The following is a 21869-nucleotide window of genomic DNA, read 5'->3' on the forward strand; positions in this document are numbered from 1 at the left end:
TGACACATGAAAACACACCACATGCTCAGGACTAGACCTGGTGGTGTTCCTCTGTGTTGCCTGCTAATTGTAGGAATTTAAATGTTGTCTACCATAAAAATCGAACTATAATGCTTTTATGTGATCCTTGATTTCTCTGTATCCAGAGGTAAATAAAGTGATAAATAAAGCCAACTCTCACCGGGTCTCCAGATGGGGGCATGCTTCTCGTTGGCAGCAGACGGAGTAGGCTTCTCCCTCTCCCTGTCCCTGTCCCTGTCTCTCTCTCTGTCCCTGTCTCTCTCCCTCTCCCTCTCCCTGTCTCTCTCCCTGTCCCTGTCTCTCTCCCTGTCCCTGTCTCTCTCCCTGTCCCTGTCTCTCTCCCGCTCTCGCTCTCTTTCCCGTTCTCGTTCCCGCTCTGACGAAGGTGTCCCGGGCATTTTGGTCATGTGAGATGGCCCACCTGAATTAAAAAATAAATAAATTAATAAGTAATAATAAAAATCAATATATAAAATATGTGTATGATTTCTTCTGAGATGTGTTGCTGCTGAGGCCCTGCCTCACTATCTTGTAAAGGATCTGGTTCAATTAACTTTAAGCTGGAGCGAAACATTATGGGCAGGTGTAATATCATGCAGGTAATCTGAGTGGAATGTAGAGCAATATATATTCACCTGGTGAGATCGGGGAGGTGTTGTAAGGCCTACTCCCGTAGGCAGAGGGCGCTCCAGGGATGTACGTGATCCGATCCATAGGGGGCGCTGATGCACCAGCACTAGACTGCACCAGGACAGGCAAGTGTGGAACTTGAGACAGGTCAATGATCCCTGCAAAACAGACCAGGTGTACATGCTTACAATCCTGGCAACCGAAATCTACGCATGGTGTTGGACACCAATTGTTCCCATTTGGAAATTACCAAGACACACACGGGATGATTCATTTTGAGCGATACCACTGTAAAAACCAGTTCGATCCTTACATTCCTTCAGTGTCAGGTCTGGGTTTTATTATTGTTTAAGTGCCTTGTGGTGAGCATGTGTTTAAGTATGCTTTACAAGTGCTATTCTGTATTACACAGCCCATGAAAAACTGTTGCCAGGAAATCCCCCCAACACCATTCCACACGCTCCAGTAAATGAGCCTATGGATTCCAGAAAATGACTCAGTCCACACTGTGTACACCAATTACTGCCAACCCCAGAGGTGGGAGGCATGGAAAGCTGTACGTACCCCGCGGGCCTGCAGAGTAGGAGAGAGCCAGGGCCTGTTCCCGAGGCGACAGCCCACGCAGCAGGTCGGCCCTCTGGGCCATGGCAGCGGCTGCGGCGTGGTGCATCTGCTGGGAGGTGATGTAATCGTTGAGGATGGTCTGTCTGTTCTCCAGTGCGGCCGTCTCGGGGAACCCACGGATCAGGTAGGGCGGGTAGGGGTGCCCATAGGCGTGGTTGGGGGCGAGGTGCCGAGGAAGGTAGTAGGCTGTGAAAAGACAAGAAAGAATGGCTTGCATCTCATGGAGAAATATAAATATTAAAAGAAACTTACTAAACTCAAATCACTTTCAATGCTTAATGTACATGTTTTTTGTGACACCCAGGCATATAGGCAGTTGTTTTGTAGGTTCCGCTTGGTTCCCTTAGCACAGTACCTGGTTCCATTGGGATGCCCCTGGGCAGGGAGGCAGGGTCGAAGGTCAGGGGGATCTGCCCGCGGTACAGCTCAGCCGCACCCACGCCCCGCAGCAGCTGCTCGTAGGAGGCCAGCGAGGGGTGGTGGTCCTGGACGCCGGTGTGGGGGGACTTGGTGGCGCTCACCTCCCTTGGTGTGGGCGTGGACTTCCTCTCCTGAGACTGAGCCTTCCCTGAACTCATCCCACTGCCTGGAGACAGACGGACAGAGAGCAGAGCGTCATGACACCCCCAGACAGACACACTGCATACAGTATGTGTGTATGCACTATATAGAAGCACTGTTATACTGTAGGTAAATATAAGCAAACATTTAAATACAAGTAAACAATATACTTTATGTTTGAATGGTAAACAGCTGTTAACTGAAAAGTTTTCAACATTTATGGTTAGATTCTCAAAACTATTAATTGAAAACGGTCTTTTTTACCATTTCAGCACTTTACAAAAAGACTACCCAAGGATAAATAATTAAATAGTTTCTTCGTCCGATAATGAAAAAAAATATATATATAATATATAATATATATATATATATATATATATATATATATATATATAAATGGGCTTGGATACACATGATAGTATATTAGTTTACTGGTCTCCTTATTCGAGAGGCATTATCTTCAGTGGTCTCTGGAGTTATCCTTCCCAGGCCTGCTGTATTGTGTCAAAAGGCCCATATCTTGCTCAGTTCCCCACTGAAGATGAATAATGAAGCCTTACTCTCGTGCTGCCTGGCTGCGGATTCCCTTGACGATACAGGAGAGCAGCGGTGGGGGTGCCCAGCGAATGCGGCCCTGTGTGCGGCCTTGTGGTCCTCGTAGGCCAGGGGGCTGTGGTGGGCCTTGCCTGGCTCAGTGATGATGACCGGGGAGCCGCGGGAGATGGAGCCCGGGGTGCTGACCACCGCGCTGGGCCGGCCCTTGAGGCTCTCCTCGTAGCGCGCCCGCGCGTCCTGCAGCATCTCCAGGTGGTGCTGCATCGGGTGGTACCGCGAGGGGTTCCCGATGATCGAACGCACATCGTGCCTTTTACTGGAACTGCTGTCATGCTTCATTGGGGTGCCCTAGAGTTTAAAAAAGAAAAAAAAAAAATATATATATATATATATATAGCACCTGCTTTACGATTTGTCTGTTTACTGTTTACATTCTTCCAGGATTAGCCTTCTATGTATTGAAAGGTATATTTTTTATTAATGCATCGTTGGATGATTTTGTTGTGATTTTATGGATTGCATGTGTGTAGTTATTGTTCTGCCTGCTACCTCTCCACTTGAATAAACAATACATTGCATCTCAATGAGATTGCAGTTAATGAGGAATCAGTAGGGAGTGGAAATGAAGACAAAACAGGTACAGTAAAGCTTCTCCTCAAGTGAGACTTGTACGGAAACGGACGGTCATTAACTGTTAAACCAGCTGAGTGCGACTCCAGTGATCAAAGTGATAAGCACTCACCTGGGTAATAGATCCCTCTTTGGCAGGCTTTGTCGCTATGGAAACCTCTGGAATGTGCCGCATTTCCTCTCGCGGGATCTCGTGAATGGACCTGCCTGGCTCCTTCACCGTGGCAACTTCGTGCCTTCCTTTGAGAGCCTCAGGGGGCGGGCCTCGGGGAGGAGTGTTCTCTCTCTTTAATTGTTTGCCGTCTCTTCGGAGATAATCCTCCATGGGCTCCATGTGGCGAGGTATACCTGCAAGAGCAGTCAGCCTGTCAGCACAGGAAGCACTGGACGGCTTTGTTTTATACGGCTTATTGGATGTTTAAAAGCAAACTCATGCTCAAAAAGAAAGAACATAAGGAGTTTAGCCATTGTTATTGAATTACGGCGCTTTGGGCACCTGCTGTTTTCCTATGTGTTTAAAACATGCCATACGCTGGTCATAATGTGATCATGTGTAAAAGGAACAAAATGTGCCAAGATGTACGTTCACAAAAAACAAACTATAATATCATTTCAGTTGCTGATACTGAAATGATATTATAGATACTGTGGCGATGATCAGCCCGAGAGTCAGTACAGTAAATGAAGAGCGAGCCGTGCTCTGTTGTGTCCACGCTCACACACTGTACTGTACCTTGTGAGATTGATCCCCGGATGTGATGCGCATCCTTGTACTGGTGAGGACTGTGTCTGTCCTGTGGCATGGCTCGACCAATCAGCCCTGAGCACAAAGAAAACGCTATCACTCAACAACACCCATCATCCAATCACAGACTTCTACAGTCCTTAATTAACACCTAGAAAATTACGATTTAAGAGACCTAACAGAAACTTTGCCTATGTAAATGTCCCTCTTAATTATATCATTTGTTTGGTTTTGTAAAATGATCAGGGGTCTTTTTCCTTTAAAAAAAAAATTAAAGAATGAAAGAGCTTATAAATCTTCCTTTTTTTTAAAATTTACAGCCGGTGTCAATGCATCACCCAGGCAAATGCTATGAAAATAGTATAGAGCAAATGTAGAAACCAACGCAGCGAGTAAGACGAATGCTCAGGCTGACTAGTCCCGCTCGTACCTTCACAGTTGACAGACAGGGAGTCCCGTACAGGTAACCCTCTGGAGATTCCTCCTTCCATCATGTCATAGGAGCGCTTCATTCCCGTCGCCTCGGGGGGGGCGCTCGGCCCCCTGCTTTCCTCTTTAGAGTTCTGGCCAGCACCTGGACCCAAACAACACACAGTCATACCCTACAATAGCAACTCAAACAGAGTACTGCAGGAGAAGCTGAAAATGTACATGCAGCATAACATAAAACAGCATACTGTACCACTTGTTTCTTGAAGCTTCTGTTTTATTGTTACAGTCTATCATCAGTATTAAAAAAGAGCTTTACACTTTGAAAAATCTCAACCTCCAGCAGAGATCATTTTTACAGTGTCTTTGGGACAGGCTAGGTCCTAATGCATCCTTCTAGCGTGGGTACATCATTGGCAAAGTGGTAAAATAAAAAAAAAACAGGCAATTTTTTGTATTGCCCAATAGGAACATACGGTAGGAACTTTTATTATAGCAACAGTTTGCCATGAAATGCTGAAAATGGGCTTGTTTACAGTGCACTGCTTTAGCGATCTGAAGGGTGCACACTCAAGATAAATGCAATGCCATTCAGTATTGTTTGAGTTTGTCCTTCAGTGCATACAGCAGCTCTCAGGTTCTGATGAAATGGTTCTGAAGTACAAACACAATCCATTATCCATCCAATCAAGCATCTAATCAAAAAATGGCTGCGGCATTACTAACTGGACGCGCTTCATGTTTGTACATTATGCAACAATGGACTCGTAGGCTTCTGACATTTATCTCTCGCATTTCAGACTGGAGCCCTAATTTCCCATCTGGGGTACATTACTCTCCTAGACAAGTGATCAGCAAACATCAGGCTTATGTGCTTGTTCCCCCCCCCGAACAAGACTGTACAAACATCATCTGAGCAAACAGTGTTTGTAGGGCGAGGGCCATGGTTGTTGAGTTTAGTTGTGTAATGTGATGGCTATAAGGACATCCATTGATAGGAGGGTGGCAGTAAAAAAAAAAAAAAAAAAAAAGTCTCGCATTTTATATGACAAAAAATCAGGCAATAATAGGCAGATGTGTTCCACAGCCATGCTTTTGGATGGAAAGTATCTGCTCAACAAGATGTAAGGTTGGTTAATGATTTTCTCAGATTATCCTGCAATAATGGATAGCAATAAAACAAAGCTATTCTGCAATACTAAATTAAGCTTGTAATAAAACTGACTCTTAAAGGTTTTATAAGTCAACATACGATAAACCTCATGGATTTTTTTTTATAGGCTGGAAAGTATATAAAAGCCTGGAATGATGTTCGATTCTTTGACACTCCCTGTATTAGCAGGTTTTGTTGTAGCCGACACAAAGCAGTATTTCACTTGAGTCAGCTCTGTTTCTGGCAGGCTAACTCGCTGGCATGCAGTTTCAGGAGCGCTCTCTCTGGTGAAAGGCACTGTCCTGGTGGTAAGCAAATGGAAAGAGCGTTATTGGGCACGGAAGCCCTGTCCCCCAGGATGTGTACAACTCTGCGGTCAGTGAACTGTATTTCCTGCCACATATTACAGAGAGAATGCTGTTCCTGTTAAGTCAACGCGAATCACCATTTTTAGTGTGTAACGCATCTTGCTCTTAATAGAAATGCAATGGATTTTGCTTGTTGGTTTTGTAGATCACTGATGAAGCAAGTATTGCATTTGTCGTGAGGTTTTTAACTAGATATTATTTGTTTTTTGCAATACAAGACACTTAGTCGTAATAAAGCATACAATATTTTACATTAAATATGACAGAGAGCATGTGTTTTCTGCTTTGGGCTGACACTACACTGTATTATAACATTTTGATACACATTTGAGGTGTCGGTACCATGTCACCACAGCCTACAGGAGTGGAATAATATATTGTAATAAATGCCCATTTAATGTATGCAGCCTTCATTCCTGCCACCAATCAAAAACTCAAGAAAAACAACTTGTTCCAAACATTCAACGTGAAGCTTCCAAGCAAGAAGCTCCCTCCAGCTCCCGTACCATCGTAGGACAGTATGTGGCCGATCTTTCCCTCGTAGATGACGTGTCCTTTACTCGAGGCCTCCTCTCTCGATCGCTCTGCTCGGTTGGGACTGTCTTCAGTTATTATCCTTGCGATGGTACCTTTGTACAGGACCTCTGCCGGAGTGCCCTTCAGGAAAACAAAGAAACAGAATTCATTCAGTAGAATGTTGCAAACCCTTTCAATCTGAGCAAACCACTGAACCACGCTTTAAAAAGCAAAGCACTGTGTCTGTGTGTGTTTATTAGGGGTGTGCTAATACTGCCTTTCAGGAGTATTTATTGGCAGGTATTAAACCAATCCACTCCACCTGCTTAGAAATGCTGTGCAATGCTTACATAAGATGTTCTCAGACTAACCTGAGTGATGGACCCTCTGTAGGTCATTGGTGCCTCCTGAGGGATTCTGGTACCGGGGATTCCCTTGGTAATGCTGCCCCCTTGCACTGCAGAGATGGAGGACCCTGCAACGACATTCTACCGTCACCTTCTAGTACGCAACAGGCATTTAAGAGGCCGAATGATTTCAACAGAGATGAAACAGTGGAGAATGACTGCAGGCTGCAGGTTAAGACAGTTTCAGGTTAATGGAAATGGCTTATTGTGTCTACAGGAAGCAGTTTTCATTCTTTAGGGTTTGACAGGAGTATGCCTTCCTGACCCCACGATTAGGAACACAAACTGGAAACAACACTTGCGATTCCGGTTAAGAATTAGGTAAACTAAACCATCATTTTATTTTATTGCGTTTTGTAACAATGCTGCTTCCTGAAGTACATTGTGTATTTCTTTGGCTGCAGTTTAAGATTAAAAGAGGATGTTGCAGCGAGGCTGGTTGCATCACACCTGTGTATCATACAGAGTTCATTAGTTTCACAAGAGAGTCCTGACTCACCCCTGATAATGGTGCTCTCTTGGGTAAGCATGCTCTCCGCCTGGATCGTTTGACTGCGAGGAGAAAGCTGCTCCTGTTTCACTGCAGGGAATGGAAAACAAGCAAAGCAAACGCATCAGTAAAACCAGGAACACTGAACATACCACTGCAATAGGACGCAAACAGGAATGCAATGAAGTCTCCCTAACTGTGTTTCTAGTGTGGTGTGATCTAGATGGATGCACGCAGTATAGACTGCTGAAAATCACTGAGAAATCATGACGATGAACAGTACAAGATGTGCAGTATTCAATAGTTCCCCAATCTGTTACAAAGAAATTCCTACCCGTTTTTTTGTGATCCATCCAGGGCATCCCCAGGGTGAGCGAACCTGCAGAGTCCTTTCCACGCTCAGAGACATAAGCCGAACTGTGAAGCTGAACAGGTGTGCCCTAAAAAAAAAAAAAAAAAAAAAGTATAGTACAGTACCCCCTATGGAGCTAGTGACCTATTGCATGACTTAATATACAAGTCTATTGATTACAGTACATTTTAGAAATCAATGGTCAGACTGCCCTTATAAAAAGTTTATCATAGTGAAAGCATAGCAATGTGTAATATAGCACCTTGAAAAGCATGGCAAAGCATAGGTAAGCATGGAAAAGCGTATTAAAAAAACCAACAACAACATGGCAAACTATGGTAAATGCATAGTACAATCATGGGACAAGCATGGTAGAACTGTAAACTTTTCTAAGGGTGGTCCTTACCTGTGTGATGGAGCCCCCCGGCCTCTCCAGCGTGCCGGGGGGTTTGGTTGACGAGATGAGCGGAGGGGGGTTGGGGATTTGGAGGGGTCTGACTGCTGCCAGTCCACCGCTGTCCTGCTGCAAGTTTATTGGCATGTGGTGAGCCGCAGTCTGATAACCTGGAAACGGCAACAAAAACGACAGCATTAAAAACAACGCTAACAATAATAATCACAAACATGAAAATTCACGTGCATTTCTTTTTACTTTGACAACATAGCAATAAAGACTAGTCATCTTATCATCGTATCTGAGAGCAGGTTCCACCAGTATGGTAATCATTTTATAGTAAGACCGAACTGTCTCGGGGCTGGAATGAAACTCAATCTGAACCCAGTTCTCTGCAGTGAAATCCAAGATCGACCCATTATGAGATCTGCGTCACACTGCTATGATTTCGCAATGAAACACATTACTAGTTATACTGTTACTGACTGAAGCTGGGAACACAGGCCACTTCATAAAAATGTATTCATCCAAACCCTTTACCCTTGCTGAAGGCTTTTGGTGTTGCCAGGTAACAGTGCTCTGTAAAGATCTCTGGAAACCCCAGAAGGGCCTTCATGACACGGCACTTGTGCAGCTAGAACAAATACTGTTTTTTTCTTTCCATTTCTATCGCAAAAACATTGCGAAATCCTAATCATTACCTGTACTCTGTGTTTCTCCAAAAACTACAAAATACACTGATAACCTTTAGTTTACTGCAGAAGGCCTACATCCCCTACACACAAGAAAAACCAAGGGCCTGATTTTCCAAGTTGGTCAATTTGAAAACTGATTGTATTGTTTTTAAACCCAAGAACTCCTCCTTATGTCGGACAACCATGTCCGGTTTAGCGAGGGGCTACTGTATGATTATGAAAAGCTTAACTATAGAATCTGATGGGATTAAACTGCCTTTCATTTACACATATATTATATATATATATATATATATATATATATATATATATATATATATATATATATATATATATATATATATATATATATATATATATATACACACACATACACATATAAACACAGTATTAAAACAGGTAAAATGAAGATGGAACTGATTGCATTGTACAGAGGACGTTTACACTTAACAAAAACAATGTTATTTTGATTCTTGCAACCTTGCATGTATAGACATTATCCTTTGGGCACCCTCTGCTGCAGCAAACCACAACTCAACTTTGTAAATTGCGGCTCTCTTCATTAACATATTTTTTTCTTAGTATATATGACAAAATGTTTACTTTGCCAAGTGTCGCAACGAAAATGCAAATTGCGGTATGTTTGCGCTGCGACTAGCCCATCTTAGTACATCTACCCCTCAGTGTTTAATAGTTATGGACGTGCAATAAAGAAATCCTTACAGGTTACCACATGCAGTTCAAATAAAAGGGGTTTGTGAAAATTAAAATTACTTTACATTAAAAGCATAAACTTAGCTAAATGATATATGAAACAGGCTCTAGGACTCACCTTGGTTGTAATGCAATAGGTGAGGCTCAGGGTGAGAGGAGATTTTGGGCATCTCTCTTGGAGAATGCTGGTATGGCGACAATGTGGGCCTAGACAGGTTGGTAGGCCTCAAATCCTGCTCCCCACTCTGCTTCCTCCCTTCTGGAGAGTAGGCAGATTGTTTATCTGGAGGACAGAGAGAATAGCAGAGAGTCAGTACTGGACTCATTTAAAATGAAAACAACATTATTAGTAGTTCTGTATTTATTTATTTATTTATTTTAAAAAAGAGTACCATTTTTAATGTCAATACTAGAATTTTGATTTAATTCAGTGCCAAACAGAATGGCGTTTAGCTGCAACACCTTTTGGTTTGGGAGCTTGAACAATGGCTGACCTCACAAGCGAGTCGAACATGGATAAAATCATGACCGGTATGCAGTTCAAGGAATGAACAGGTTAACTCTCTTATTTACTAGCTGAAAAACAATCTATAATTCCGAACTTCCAAAACCAAACCGAAAGCCTACATGTCCTTTATTACGATCGCTTGGCATGTATCCAACAGTTCCTTAACATTAACATATGAATTGTAACACAACACAAGCCTGTGTGCCCAGTACATGGTCAAGGGCAGGAAGCTGGGGCTTTAGGTTCTGACTGGATTATTTAGGAGCTCTAAACTGCGTCTCCCTTTGGGTAGTCTGGACTGACTGCTCCCTAGAGAGAGGGTAGCCACAACACTGCACTTCTGTCTATCAGTGGGAGGGCAGATTGCATGTGGGGAATGCACAGATTAAATTGATATAAACATCAAGACAATAAGACGATTTCTTTCAAATTCTTTTGTGATATGGACTGTTTACCTCATCAGTGGCATGCGATTAACCACATGACTAGATCAACGGCTGAAGCAGCTGTATCAAATGTCCATTACTGATGTCGTTGCTGAATATTGTAATTTAGAAATACTGAAAAAAAACTTAAATAAATACATTCAATAACAAGCGCTTTGACTCTGATGTCTTTTTAAATATCTTCAAGTTGAAAAGAGCTTCTCCTTGCTTACAGTAACTAGCGCCAAACACACTTGTGAGGTTAATAACGTCTGATATGTGCCAAATCAGCATATGCACATTGCTCTTAATGGGTCCATTAAGAGATCCTTCACACTTTATCATTTGGTGGGGGAGTCCACTTCACCCAGTGATAAAAGTATACGAATCAAAACTCCTTTGAATACTGACGACATTGAAAAAGACATCTGAGTCAAAACGCTTGTAATTGAATATAATCTAAATGATGCACTACTGTATACTAGATCACATTAAGCACTAGCTTCTTAAATTGGTCAATTCTAGCTCAATATAAAAGGTGTGCGTTTCCTTGGTCAACCATGCTCCGACCAGTGCCGAGGTGTATCACACACACACACAACAGTTCTAGCAGGTTAAAAGGTTAGGCATTTCTCTCCACACACAAGGGGTTTTACGAATTTGAAACTTGCGAATTAGTTTTGCTTTCGCAATACATAAAAGGTGTAAAGAATAACCTACGCAATCCATGTAGCAGAGTCTGCAGCCATCTCTCGTTCTCATTGATTTCTGTAAGGGACACAGACACAAGCTTCCTCTTCAATATGCATACGTGTGGGTCACAAATTACATTCCAGCCACAACCAATCATTAGTGTTTGAAAACGGCCTTCTGAAAAAACAATACTGACCCTTTCATTCCTAGTTTTCAAAATTTTCGTTTTAACAAGTCAAAAATATATATATATATATTTACACTAACCAGAGTTTTTTTTTTTTTTTTTTTTTGCTCAGTACGGTAATTTCAAGACACCAGTAAAAAGTAAACACAAGTTAAAAAGGAAACTTAGGCCATTTATTCACATCATGTGTTTATATAAAATATTTGGAAGCAATGAGAAATTCCAACATGAATGGAAAGTTAGGTCTTTTACTTCAAATACAAGTCATTTATAAGGGAGTTTGTCTTCACTCTAGTAAGAAGTACAATGCTTGCTGGTGAATACACTGGAACTGCAGTCCATGTACAACAGACGATTTCAATACACATACACAGCTTCACATGTTATGATTGGGCTGAATCAATACGCTATTATTTATCATGAAGAGTAAACAGGAAAAAAACCCTCAACGAAACGGCTTGTTCAAAGAGCATCATTAGGGTTCATTTACTCAGAAATCAGCAATAGAAATGTCACTGTGCTCTTAAGAGCCAGCTGCTCACAGTGCTGCAGGTTGCTAGTTGAGAGGCTGTAACCAATAAGAAAGTAAACAAAACAATAAAAAAACCCACACTCTTCCTGTTACGTCCAGAAGAGGTATTATTTGTGTACAAGATTATTTTTGTACAATGACTCCAAATACCTAGAACCTAACACAGTTTCCCCATTAGTGAATTCAGTGCACTTTGTGTGTGAAAGCACCACAATGCCAGCAGAAAAGCAGAACCCCCCAGAGCCTGAGTTTTATTTCAGCGAGAAACAAACTTGTCATGTTGTAAACTGGAACTGAAACCAATCTCTTCTGGCCTAATTCAGTGAGGGTGCTGCGGCTACATCACCTGGCAACGCACTGGCCTTTGCGTGGAGAGTAACACACCAAAACTGCCTGCAAGGCTGAGTTACAAAATAAATCCCCTTTATTAATAGAAAATAGGCACAAAAAAATTGAAAACCACTGCGTAATGAATGGCTAAATAAACAAACAGAACGGTGAAAAAATATGCTGGTATCTTTTTCCAGTCAGATTTTATAGGCATAAAAAAAACACAAAACGACTGATTAAATTGGAAGGCGTAACCAAGCAGCTGGTATATCTACAATATATAAGACATGGCAAAAACTACAGAAACAGAGAGCTTGTTCAATATCAGCCTTAGGACCAAGAAGGACTTTTAAACCCCTGTAAAAAAAATACAAAAGGTGAAAGCCTACTACTGTTATCTGCCCTTCAGCACCTGCAATCTAAAAAAAAAAAAGTACCGTATTTAATTTGTTGTGTGAAGTAGGGTAAAGGGTTATGAGAACATGGAAGGGGAGTGCTTATTACCTTCTCTGTCGCTGGGGGCTGCAGGGCTCCTGGTTTTGATCCGAGGGCTGCTGCTCAGCTGCTTCTCTCTTTCAGCCTGTTGCTGTTGCTGCTGCTGCTGCTGCTGCTGCTGCTGCTGTTTTATCGCTGCCTTATTCTCCTGCACAGATTCATGCACCATTGTAATTTGTTGCTGGTATAGGGCCAAGGCGTGGTGAGGAGCCTGAGGCTTCCCGCTGCGGGGCGTTCCCTGAAGGGACACCTCGGGCATCTAGCAAAACAGAGAAGAAAAAAGCTCAAACGCTAGCGCTGCAGAAAGCCAATCTGACCCCAATTACTTCAAACTCCAGCATCGTAAAGGGGCTGCTTAATCCCAGCGGCACAAGCAACTGAAGCTCTAACCTCCAGTTTGAATTAGTCCTACAGCAATGCTGCCACCGCACCTGGCTTCACTTATACCATCCGCCAGAAACAAACAAGAGTACTACAGAGGAGAAGAGATTCTTCAGCAAACAATATTACTGAATTCTCATCTTCAGGGGCCGGTTGCTTAGACAATAAGAATATTATACATACAATACCTGCCCGTCAATCTGAAGCTGGTTATCATGTGATGTTCTGCTAATGGTTTTCAGAGCTTCTTATGGGGTGTGTTCTTTAATACCCAACACAACCAAGTTACTTTTTAACAATGAATCTGAGCCAAACTGCTACTTCATAAAAATGGAAGAAAAGTAAGAACACAAGTGTTTGTTTGTTTATTTTCCCCCCAGTTTCCCTTCTATTTTTTCTGACTCAGATGTGCATGTTGCTAGGCGGATTTCAGCTGATGACCAGTATTAATGTATTGGTCATTCGCTGTGGTTTATTGTGGAATAATATAGTATGTGATTTTGGTCTCTACATGTGGTTGTGTACTGCTGCCTATGTCTGTTTCTAGTCTGAGACCCCCACTGTTAATAAGGTTACTTCACCTCACCTGGCCGTGTTTTTACCTGGTTATTTCTTTTTTTAAACACTTACAATGGGAGGGATGGCTGCAGCCCGCTGTTTTAGCTGTTTGAGGTCCATCGGCTTCTGCAGCGGTGAGTTTATGACAGTGTCGTGGGAGTAATTCAGCAGGCTTGGCCGAGGCGAGGTTATCCTAAATAAAACAGAAATCCTTCTGTTGGCATGGTGTACAATACTCCAGTGCTGAATCATGGTGACTGCTGTTGGATCACGATCCCTTCTATTAGGTGTGCTCCAGCTGGATAACAAGACCGTGAAACACCAGGCAACTTCCACGCAGCGTTTATCTGTCAGCTGAATGTGACATTTTCAAGCAGTTTTCATTGTTTCTCACAGCAAAATTGCTGACGTGTATACTGCTCAACCGACTTGCACGATGAACATTGCTAAAAAACAGCAGCTGCATACTTCAGTAGCTGCTTGAAAGGTTGACAAAGTTACTTCACAAAATACACTGAACCTGGGAAAGACTGTTCTCAATTCAGGGAAACATGTACTGTACCAAGGACAAACAAACACAAGCTTGTTACAATAAATGAAAACCATGCCAGGTGAAACTGTAATTGCCATTAGTTAGAAATGAAGTTCAAATGCAGTTCCTGTTTACTGTAACTGTATTTACAGAACACACATGGCGTTCAGACAGGGTGACTCGCAATGTTCTTGCCACCACGGAATGGATCAGACCTGTGTAAAGCCGTGTAATGAAACCATTAGATGCCTGCATCAATAACAGAACATGTCGAAGATTACATGGGCACACGACTACAAGCCACTCTCAACAAGACAGCAACACGGAAACACACTGTAGTGCAGCTAAAGGAAAGTTACCACGCAACTGCAGCAGGTGAGCAATTACAACGTAAATACCGAGTAACAAGTTAGGGAGGTTTTGACCTGCAAGAACAACCAAAAAGTGTTTTGAAAAGTATTTGCATTAGGGGTGTGCTGATACCCGTACTCGGAATTGCCTTTAAGAGGGGTTTATCGGCAGGTAACACACAATGTTCCCTTCCAATCGGCTTTTAAAACACATTGTGCTGCTGATTGGTACTTGGTTGTAGAGGTGAGGGGAGGACAGCTGTTCTTGTTTTGAAACAGACAGTTTCAGACGCAGACAGCTATAAAAGCTGTGCACTTCACTGTTTGCTGTATGAAGGACGCATCGTGTCGCAGCCCTTTTGACTGCGCAAAGTGGTCACAGCTGTTGTTCATACTTTAAATACATACTGCATTCGCGAAATTGGATACATTTACATTTAAGTAGATGTGCTGAGTTTTAAAAAACAAGAGGTTTTTCCGTCCTCTCAACCAACAGATAACCCGAAAGGGAGAATTTCAAACATTAATTAGAGAGATACAGGTATGCAACAGTGAGAGATATTTGAGGTATTTTAGAATGACAGGTGAAAGGTTTGACGATCTGTTAAGGAGGTACACCTTTTCAAATAAGATTGCAGATGACGTAACCACTCTCAAGATTGCCTCTGGCCTGCTGGTCCCCAGATGCTAACAGAAATGTCAGCCTGTGAATTGCACGGTGCCCTACAGGGTTCACCTGGCAGACTGCCAGCTTTTAATTGTTACACAACTTACACTCTGCTCTGTCAAAATGGATCAATTTTTCCAGAAGTACGGCTCGTCCTAGCTTGTTTAACTCTCCTTTACACTTCCCCTCTATAAACAAATCCGTTATGTATTTTGTATAGTATCGCTTATTATTATAGAAGATGTAGTATTGCGCAGTTTGGGAGACTGGATACGATTTCTGTTATACATGCAAACGTAAGAAACAGTTGTTGATTTTTTGTTTTTCTGAATTAGAACGATGTCATATGTTCTATGCACCAGGTGACGGCTATACAAGATGGTACGGTACATGGACGGAAACATTTTAGAAAGCCGACAACTGCCTCCATGTCTCCAATAGTTACGCAATGGAAATTGTATTAAAATCAGCAGTACCTGGTGCACCTCATTGCTGGCACCTAACAGCCACCTATCTGTATACAGTCTGCCCTTACCTGTTCTTGTCTGAGGTATCCGGCTCCTCTACTTCATCTGCACTGCAGGTGGCGCTAGAGTCACTGTCAGTGTTCGCGCCAGCCTTGTGTCCATGCTGGTTTTCCACTTTCATAGCCTTGGCTGTCCTTTTGCCTGCCTCAATATCCACGGCTGGTTTCTTGTCAGTAGAGTCAGACTGCTGCTCCTTTGAGTCCTCAGAGGCTTCACTCTTAATGAGGTCTTCTTTGAGAGTCTCCTCGACTTCAACTTTCACCTCTTTCTGCTCCTTAGGCTTGCTGCTCTGAGCAGAGGTCTTGTCTGGAATTCTATGGGGCTCTCCAGCCGCAGTGTCGTCTGATCCAGCACTGGGTCCATCGCTGTTCTCTACTCCAGTTCCAGGAGTTGACTTGGGCCTGTTACCTTCATTGCTGTTGTCTTTGGTTTTGCTTTCCTCTGAAGATCTGGGAGATGGGAGGCTTTCTGTGTCTGAGCTGTTATTGGCTGCACCTTAAATAAAAAGAAAACATATCAGGAGATATAAACAAGGCAGGATATTACATTTATTTTCATTATGTATGACTAAATCAGTTCTTAAATAGTTATAAAGAGCTAGTGCTCAACACAATCAATTTACACGTACGCCCAAGCAATTTCTAGCATTAAAACATGCCATCATCCAAATGACTGAAGGAAAGAGAGACAGCGCTGGATAAAGGTGGTTACTACTCCAATGTACGGGTCCTGTAGCTGTCCTTTTTTTTTTTTTTGAAGCTGTGTTTATTAAAAAATAATGAAAGATGAGGGATGTCTAGCCTTGGATAGGCTCTCTGCAAATTTCCTCACAAAGCTCCAGCAAAACTACACAATATCTCTGACAGGCGGTGACATCACACCCCCATCCTTTTACATTACAGCATTTTAAAAAGAGCCTTCTGATAAATTCATATGATTACCATTAGCTCATAGTTCAGTGACTCACTGCAATCAATGCATTCTGTGGCCACCTCTCCACGCAGCAGCCTACAAATCGCGCTACAATCTAAAGATATCATTCTGAATTATTGTCCCTTCAGCTACGGAAGTGAATTCGACTCCCTCCCACCCTCCCTTGCTGGGAAGGTCGTACCCTCTGCGTCCTCGGCCATCTCCTCCTCGTTGCCGCTGGCCCCCGACCCCTCCATCTCCTCCTCCTCTGCTGCAGACGGGGCGCTGGCCTCCTCGCTCTGCACCGCCGCTGCGTTCTTCTTCTTCCGTCGGCCGTTGCGCTCCTTCTCCTGCGGCACAGAACACCCCCCTGTGTTAAGCTGCTGTTACAATCAAGTTCAGGGCTCTACTTTCCTGCCGTAGATACATGCAACCTAGGCTAGATCAAGCAGGGTCTCTACAGAAAGCAGAGCCAGCACCAGGGGTCAATTTTCCTTTAGTTTGGCTGGCAATGGACTGCTGTGAACTAGATGGCCTACATTGCTGTCATATCAGAGGCAACTGAATAAATCCAAGTTGTATCCAAGCGTGTAAAATGCCACACATCCTATTTATTGAATAGCTGTCAAGACTCTGGAAGAACAGACTGGGAAAGTACCAAAATTGACATGCCTATGTTTCTTTAAAAATGAATTTTCTAGAAAGTGATAAACAATGAATACAAAAGCCCCATAAGTACAGTATGATTGATAGTAAGGTATACCCCATAATGATCCAGGGCTGTGAATTAGAAATACAAGGCAAGTTTTCAGCTGTTACTTGCTTGTATCATGTGATGTTCTCGTTAACATGATCTCCAAGTTACCTCACCTTTAACTATTGAGTTAAAAATAGTCGGCCCAGTTTCTACGAGGGGCATCGTCAAGCTTGTTTCACTTCTGCTTGGAGCCCTGCAGGGTTTTTTTTTTTTTTTTTCACTTCTCCCCCCTCCAAAGTTCACATTTATGGTTTCCTCTTTCTTGACTTATCAGATAACACCCTTTGGCTTTGATTCAAAGCATTGCCCCATTAAACAAAGAGATTCACATTATTAGAGTGATCATCTCTTTATTCACAGGCATCACTTACTGGAATGACAGCTTGGAAAACTCCAGGAGCCTCTATTTGCATTGTAATATATTGTATTGTATTATATAGTTAACCTGCACTGACTTACCACTTTCATTTTGTGTTGCTGCAGAATTTCATCCAGTTTCTGCCTCTTCTTGTAGTTAAAGTAGAAGTTCTTGCACTGGGACACAGTTTTGGAGCCCACCATTTTGGCAATAGCAGACCAATTTCTGCCATGCTGAAGAAGGCCTAGTGAAACAAGAAAATAAGATTTAGAACAAGGGAGGAGACTACAAAACAATAAGGACTTTAAAAATATATCTGTTCACCAGTATGATCCAACCTTTACAACACAGTGGATCTGGTAATGTTTAACAAACCATAGCAATCGAACTGTGAAACTGAAGGGCACTGTGTGTTAAGACTGGATTTGAATCCTTATCACAAAGTTTCCTTTATTAGGATTATTTATTACCCTGAGCAAAAAAAATAAAATAATAATAATTCACACATTCTAAACAATGTGAGGCTGGGGAAAAAAAAAATAAAAAAAAAATCATGAAATCATCATCATTATTATTTATTATTATTATTATTATTATTATTATTATTATTATTATTATTATTATTATTATTATTATTAATACAGCTCTGTTTATATAAATAACAGAGATGGAAATAACTCCCATTCATCACTCAGTTTAAATAAACACAGCTGAGCTTGTTACCTTATACACTGTGGCTAATCAAGCTCAGAGTAAAACCTGAAATGGGTGAAATTGTTATGAAATAGGATATTGTTATGAATAGGATTGTTATGAATAGGATTTCTATACCTGAATAATAATAATAATAATAATAATAATAATAATAATAATAATAATAATTAAATGCTGCAGTATATGAAGTAGCTAGCAGAGTGGAAAAGGTTAACCTGGCTCACGCTGGGGGAAGTCTCTGTAAATCATTTGCTTGTTACAGCCCAATAGCTCCATGTCATACAAAAAGGTACAGATAAGATAGCTGGTTCGATTACTAAACTAACAGAAGCACAAGATACACAGACAGCAAGGCAAACAGCGCAAACCACTGCTTACCAACGACTTGTACAGTACAAAACTTTAAAAGGCATCTAAAAACAGGAAATATTCTGTGTACCACAGTCCATTCCACTGACCACAGTCCATTCCGTTGACCACAGTCCATTCCACTGACCACAGTCCATTCCACTGACCACAGTCCATTCTGCTGCAACAACTACTGTACTGTTACACTTCCCAAGGAACGTTTGCTATTTCATGAGAATATAATACTTTAGAAAACTGCACAATTTAAAAAACAAAGACTGTAATTACATTCACCCTGAGGAATAAAACAGCAGACAGGACAAAGAAACGTCAATCCCAAGCTTAACGTCAAGAACACAAACACATTTTCCATTGAAAGCCACAGATTTTTAATCTCCTGGGTTGGTCAATGTTGGTTCTACAGTACATAACACAATAAACCTAGCAGCCTCTTCAAAGCCAAAATCCCAATTAACTTAAAAGCAACCTCCCATAGATAGTCACACAGAGCCATTTCTTCTTTTTTTCCTTTCCAATATACCGTAATGCATGGCACAGCGTAAGACATTACATCCTTGATTACATTTCTAAATGCTAAACTACCTTTTTATCTTGTAGAATCCTGTAAATGCTTCACATTCACTCCGATAAGGATATATAAATATATATTTTTATTTTTAAAGTACCAACATCAATCCAAAAGAAAGTAATATTTAAAAAAAAAAAAAAAAACAAAAAAAAAAAAAAAAAACGCAGCTCCAATTCCCAACAGGACATAAAAAAGTTGTATTTCCCAATCCCCTCCTTCCTGGCGTCCTCAGCTCAGATGCTTTCCACCCCTATCGCCTTCAGAAAAGAGTCCCAAGAGGCTGTTTTGATTTGCCATAGGCCAGGTCTTCAATGTAACACGTTATTAGCGAGCAAATACTTCAATATTGAGCTCAAATCCAGGGCAGAAGCCCTTAGACCCCCAGGCCCCGCCAGCAAGGGCAACACAGACGACACTTGAGAAGCTGTGAAAGGCACATGCAGCGGCTGTGCATACTTTCCTAGTGTGGGCCTGTGCTGTGATAAATACAGCGCCCCTTTCACAGCTGCAGCGGGACTTCAGAAGTAGTATCTGCTCTCTGCTCAGTATTCCATGCCTCCTTAGCCATCCTCTCTCTCTGCCACTGAGCTGATGACTATGAGCGGGTACCAGAATACCACTTTCAAAGCCCCGTCCCTACCAAGTAAATAAAGTGGAGGGGAGGGAGGGAGAGAGAAAAAAATAGAATGTGAGAGAGAGAGAGAGCGCGAGAGAGAGAGAGAGCGAGAGCGAGAGGGAGAGAGTGCCAGCCTGGCAGTGCTGCAGGAAGCCTGCCAGCTGAAGGAGAATTGATGCCGTTGCTATAGAAAGGAGCAGCACATGAGTTCTAATCTTTCCCCTGGCTGACCCCGCGTCTCATCTCCTCTGAATGTGACCTTTAGACTGAGCATTAATATCAGGAAGAGTGGCACCGGTCCAGGCTGGCAGGGCTGCGGGCGGCTTGGCACTGGTTTTGCCCCCACGCCTCTCTCTTAAACACACATCACGCATTCTGAACGTCAGCGAGGTGAAGCGATTGGCAGGAGTCACTCGACTGAGCCGAAACTCCTTCAGTTCCTACAGAACAAGGCAGGAGGTGATTATCCGACTGTATTTCGCTCGGCAACAGCTTGACAGATTAGACGACTTACATAAAAGGAAGTCAAGGTGCATCAGGTTTATCATGTTTTTTGTTTACAGAGAAAGCACTTGACTATGAAAAGGCACTGCTGTGCCTGTCTTTTGAGGACATTTAACAGCATCTGACAAGTGTTTTAGGTTTTGCAAGGAAAGGAGGCACTAACACTTTTAATCTTATCCTTAAATAGACACTATCTATATACAAGCACCTCTATTCAACAGCATTTATTAAATAGGTCAACTGAGTTTCAAGGAGAAATAGAGAGAACAATCTATTAAGCCACTTCAAATTATACATTACAATCACATACGCAAGATGTACATTATGTGAACAGCGAGAGGAAACTCAATAAACGAAGGAGCCAATGCACATTTACCCTCTTATAATAATTCTGGAATAAAAGTTTGGCTGAACTAACCAGTAATCCACTTAGCCTCATGTGAAAGTCAGCTCTCTATTAAACGCCAGTATATTAGCTCTGCTGCACAATGCCAGCTGTAGTAAAAACGAAACGAATGCCATGCCAAGGTTAACCCTTCAACCAGTTACACATTTACTGTTGAGTCCTTGTTTAACCCCATTAAACAAATAGGGCCATACACTACAGCCTTCAAACACTTGCTAAAAAGATCTTGAAGTATAATACTGTTAGGTTATATTATTGTATGGCTAGACAGTGTTCATTGAAAAATAAATACTCATTCTCCCAAAGTTGCAATCTGATTCCATTGCTATAGTCACTAGCATCTCAAAAGCATTCAGTGCTGCACAATGCAGATAGGAGATGTGCTGTACAGAAAAAAGATAGCACAGGCTGAACACTGTATAATGTATCCGGCATCTACTATATTATGAGGCTAGTATGCCAGTCTGGTATTAGGAACAAGATGCCAAATCCACAAACCCCTCTATAAACCCTAAACAAAATCTGAATACTTGTTTCCAGAATCACCCAAGTGTAAAATACATGTATATTTTCATTTTATCCTATTTATAGAAGCCAACCCTCCATCCATCCACTGCAGTTATATCAAAGCCTTTATACAGATCCAGATCATCGCTCTGCCTGCTGCAGAATTAATCTAGGATCTGGGACTGAATCCTGTTAATCTCCTTTAGGAGAATGGAATTGAAAACATTACCATGGATTAAAAGGGGCTTGTTCCTAATGAAGACATACTGTAGGGAGGGACTGCACAGTAAATAAAACAGACACTTCTACTGGGAAGACTGATACATCTCATCAGGTGCTCTGATGGTGAAGTGACCACAAGTCTTAAAACAGTTCTTTAAACAAGTGTAACGTTTTAAAAGCTCTCCTTGTAAGGTACATACTGTACAAAACAGTCCCACTAATGTTTTAAAAATGGAACAGCTGTTATTTATATGATATTCCCCTGGATCATGCAGTGTAGATTACTGGCCCACTTATTAACATTACCACTTATCATAAAAATGCAGTGAAATGAGGCCTGCAGAAAAATCTGACTCACACTTTCGGGCAGCAGTATTGAGATCTGCCTCTGTTTAGATCATTAAAAGAAAACCCTAATAGCCCAATAACAGCAGAAGGTATAGATATGTTACAGCTGTATTTGGATT

The 21869-nt window shown here is 42.0% G+C and overlaps 1 protein-coding gene across 10 annotated transcripts in view; it reads right to left on the reverse strand.

Annotated features, from left to right (window-relative positions):
* LOC117426165 (nuclear receptor corepressor 2-like) overlaps positions 1-21869 on the reverse strand; it is a 127824-nt gene that overhangs the window by 15384 nt on the left and 90571 nt on the right. For 8 of the 10 annotated variants that reach the window (XM_059033094.1, XM_059033091.1, XM_059033093.1 and 5 more), the window contains exons 18-37: positions 17598-17740; positions 16584-16731; positions 15478-15964; positions 13466-13586; positions 12464-12713; positions 10938-10985; positions 9403-9567; positions 7888-8045; positions 7464-7569; positions 7139-7219; positions 6604-6707; positions 6223-6373; positions 4197-4340; positions 3755-3841; positions 3134-3369; positions 2397-2739; positions 1631-1861; positions 1216-1461; positions 657-809; positions 182-442 (exon numbers count right to left, since the gene is read on the reverse strand). In XM_059033094.1, the coding sequence (XP_058889077.1) occupies positions 182-442; positions 657-809; positions 1216-1461; positions 1631-1861; positions 2397-2739; positions 3134-3369; positions 3755-3841; positions 4197-4340; positions 6223-6373; positions 6604-6707; positions 7139-7219; positions 7464-7569; positions 7888-8045; positions 9403-9567; positions 10938-10985; positions 12464-12713; positions 13466-13586; positions 15478-15964; positions 16584-16731; positions 17598-17740 (3663 nt within the window). The remainder of the gene's footprint in view (positions 1-181; positions 443-656; positions 810-1215; positions 1462-1630; positions 1862-2396; positions 2740-3133; positions 3370-3754; positions 3842-4196; positions 4341-6222; positions 6374-6603; positions 6708-7138; positions 7220-7463; positions 7570-7887; positions 8046-9402; positions 9568-10937; positions 10986-12463; positions 12714-13465; positions 13587-15477; positions 15965-16583; positions 16732-17597; positions 17741-21869) is intronic. The other 2 variants (XM_059033095.1, XM_059033100.1) reach the window with 2 other exon arrangements.

Source organism: Acipenser ruthenus, chromosome 11 (genome assembly GCF_902713425.1).
Source record: "Acipenser ruthenus chromosome 11, fAciRut3.2 maternal haplotype, whole genome shotgun sequence".
Classification (NCBI taxonomy): Eukaryota; Metazoa; Chordata; class Actinopteri; order Acipenseriformes; family Acipenseridae; genus Acipenser; species Acipenser ruthenus.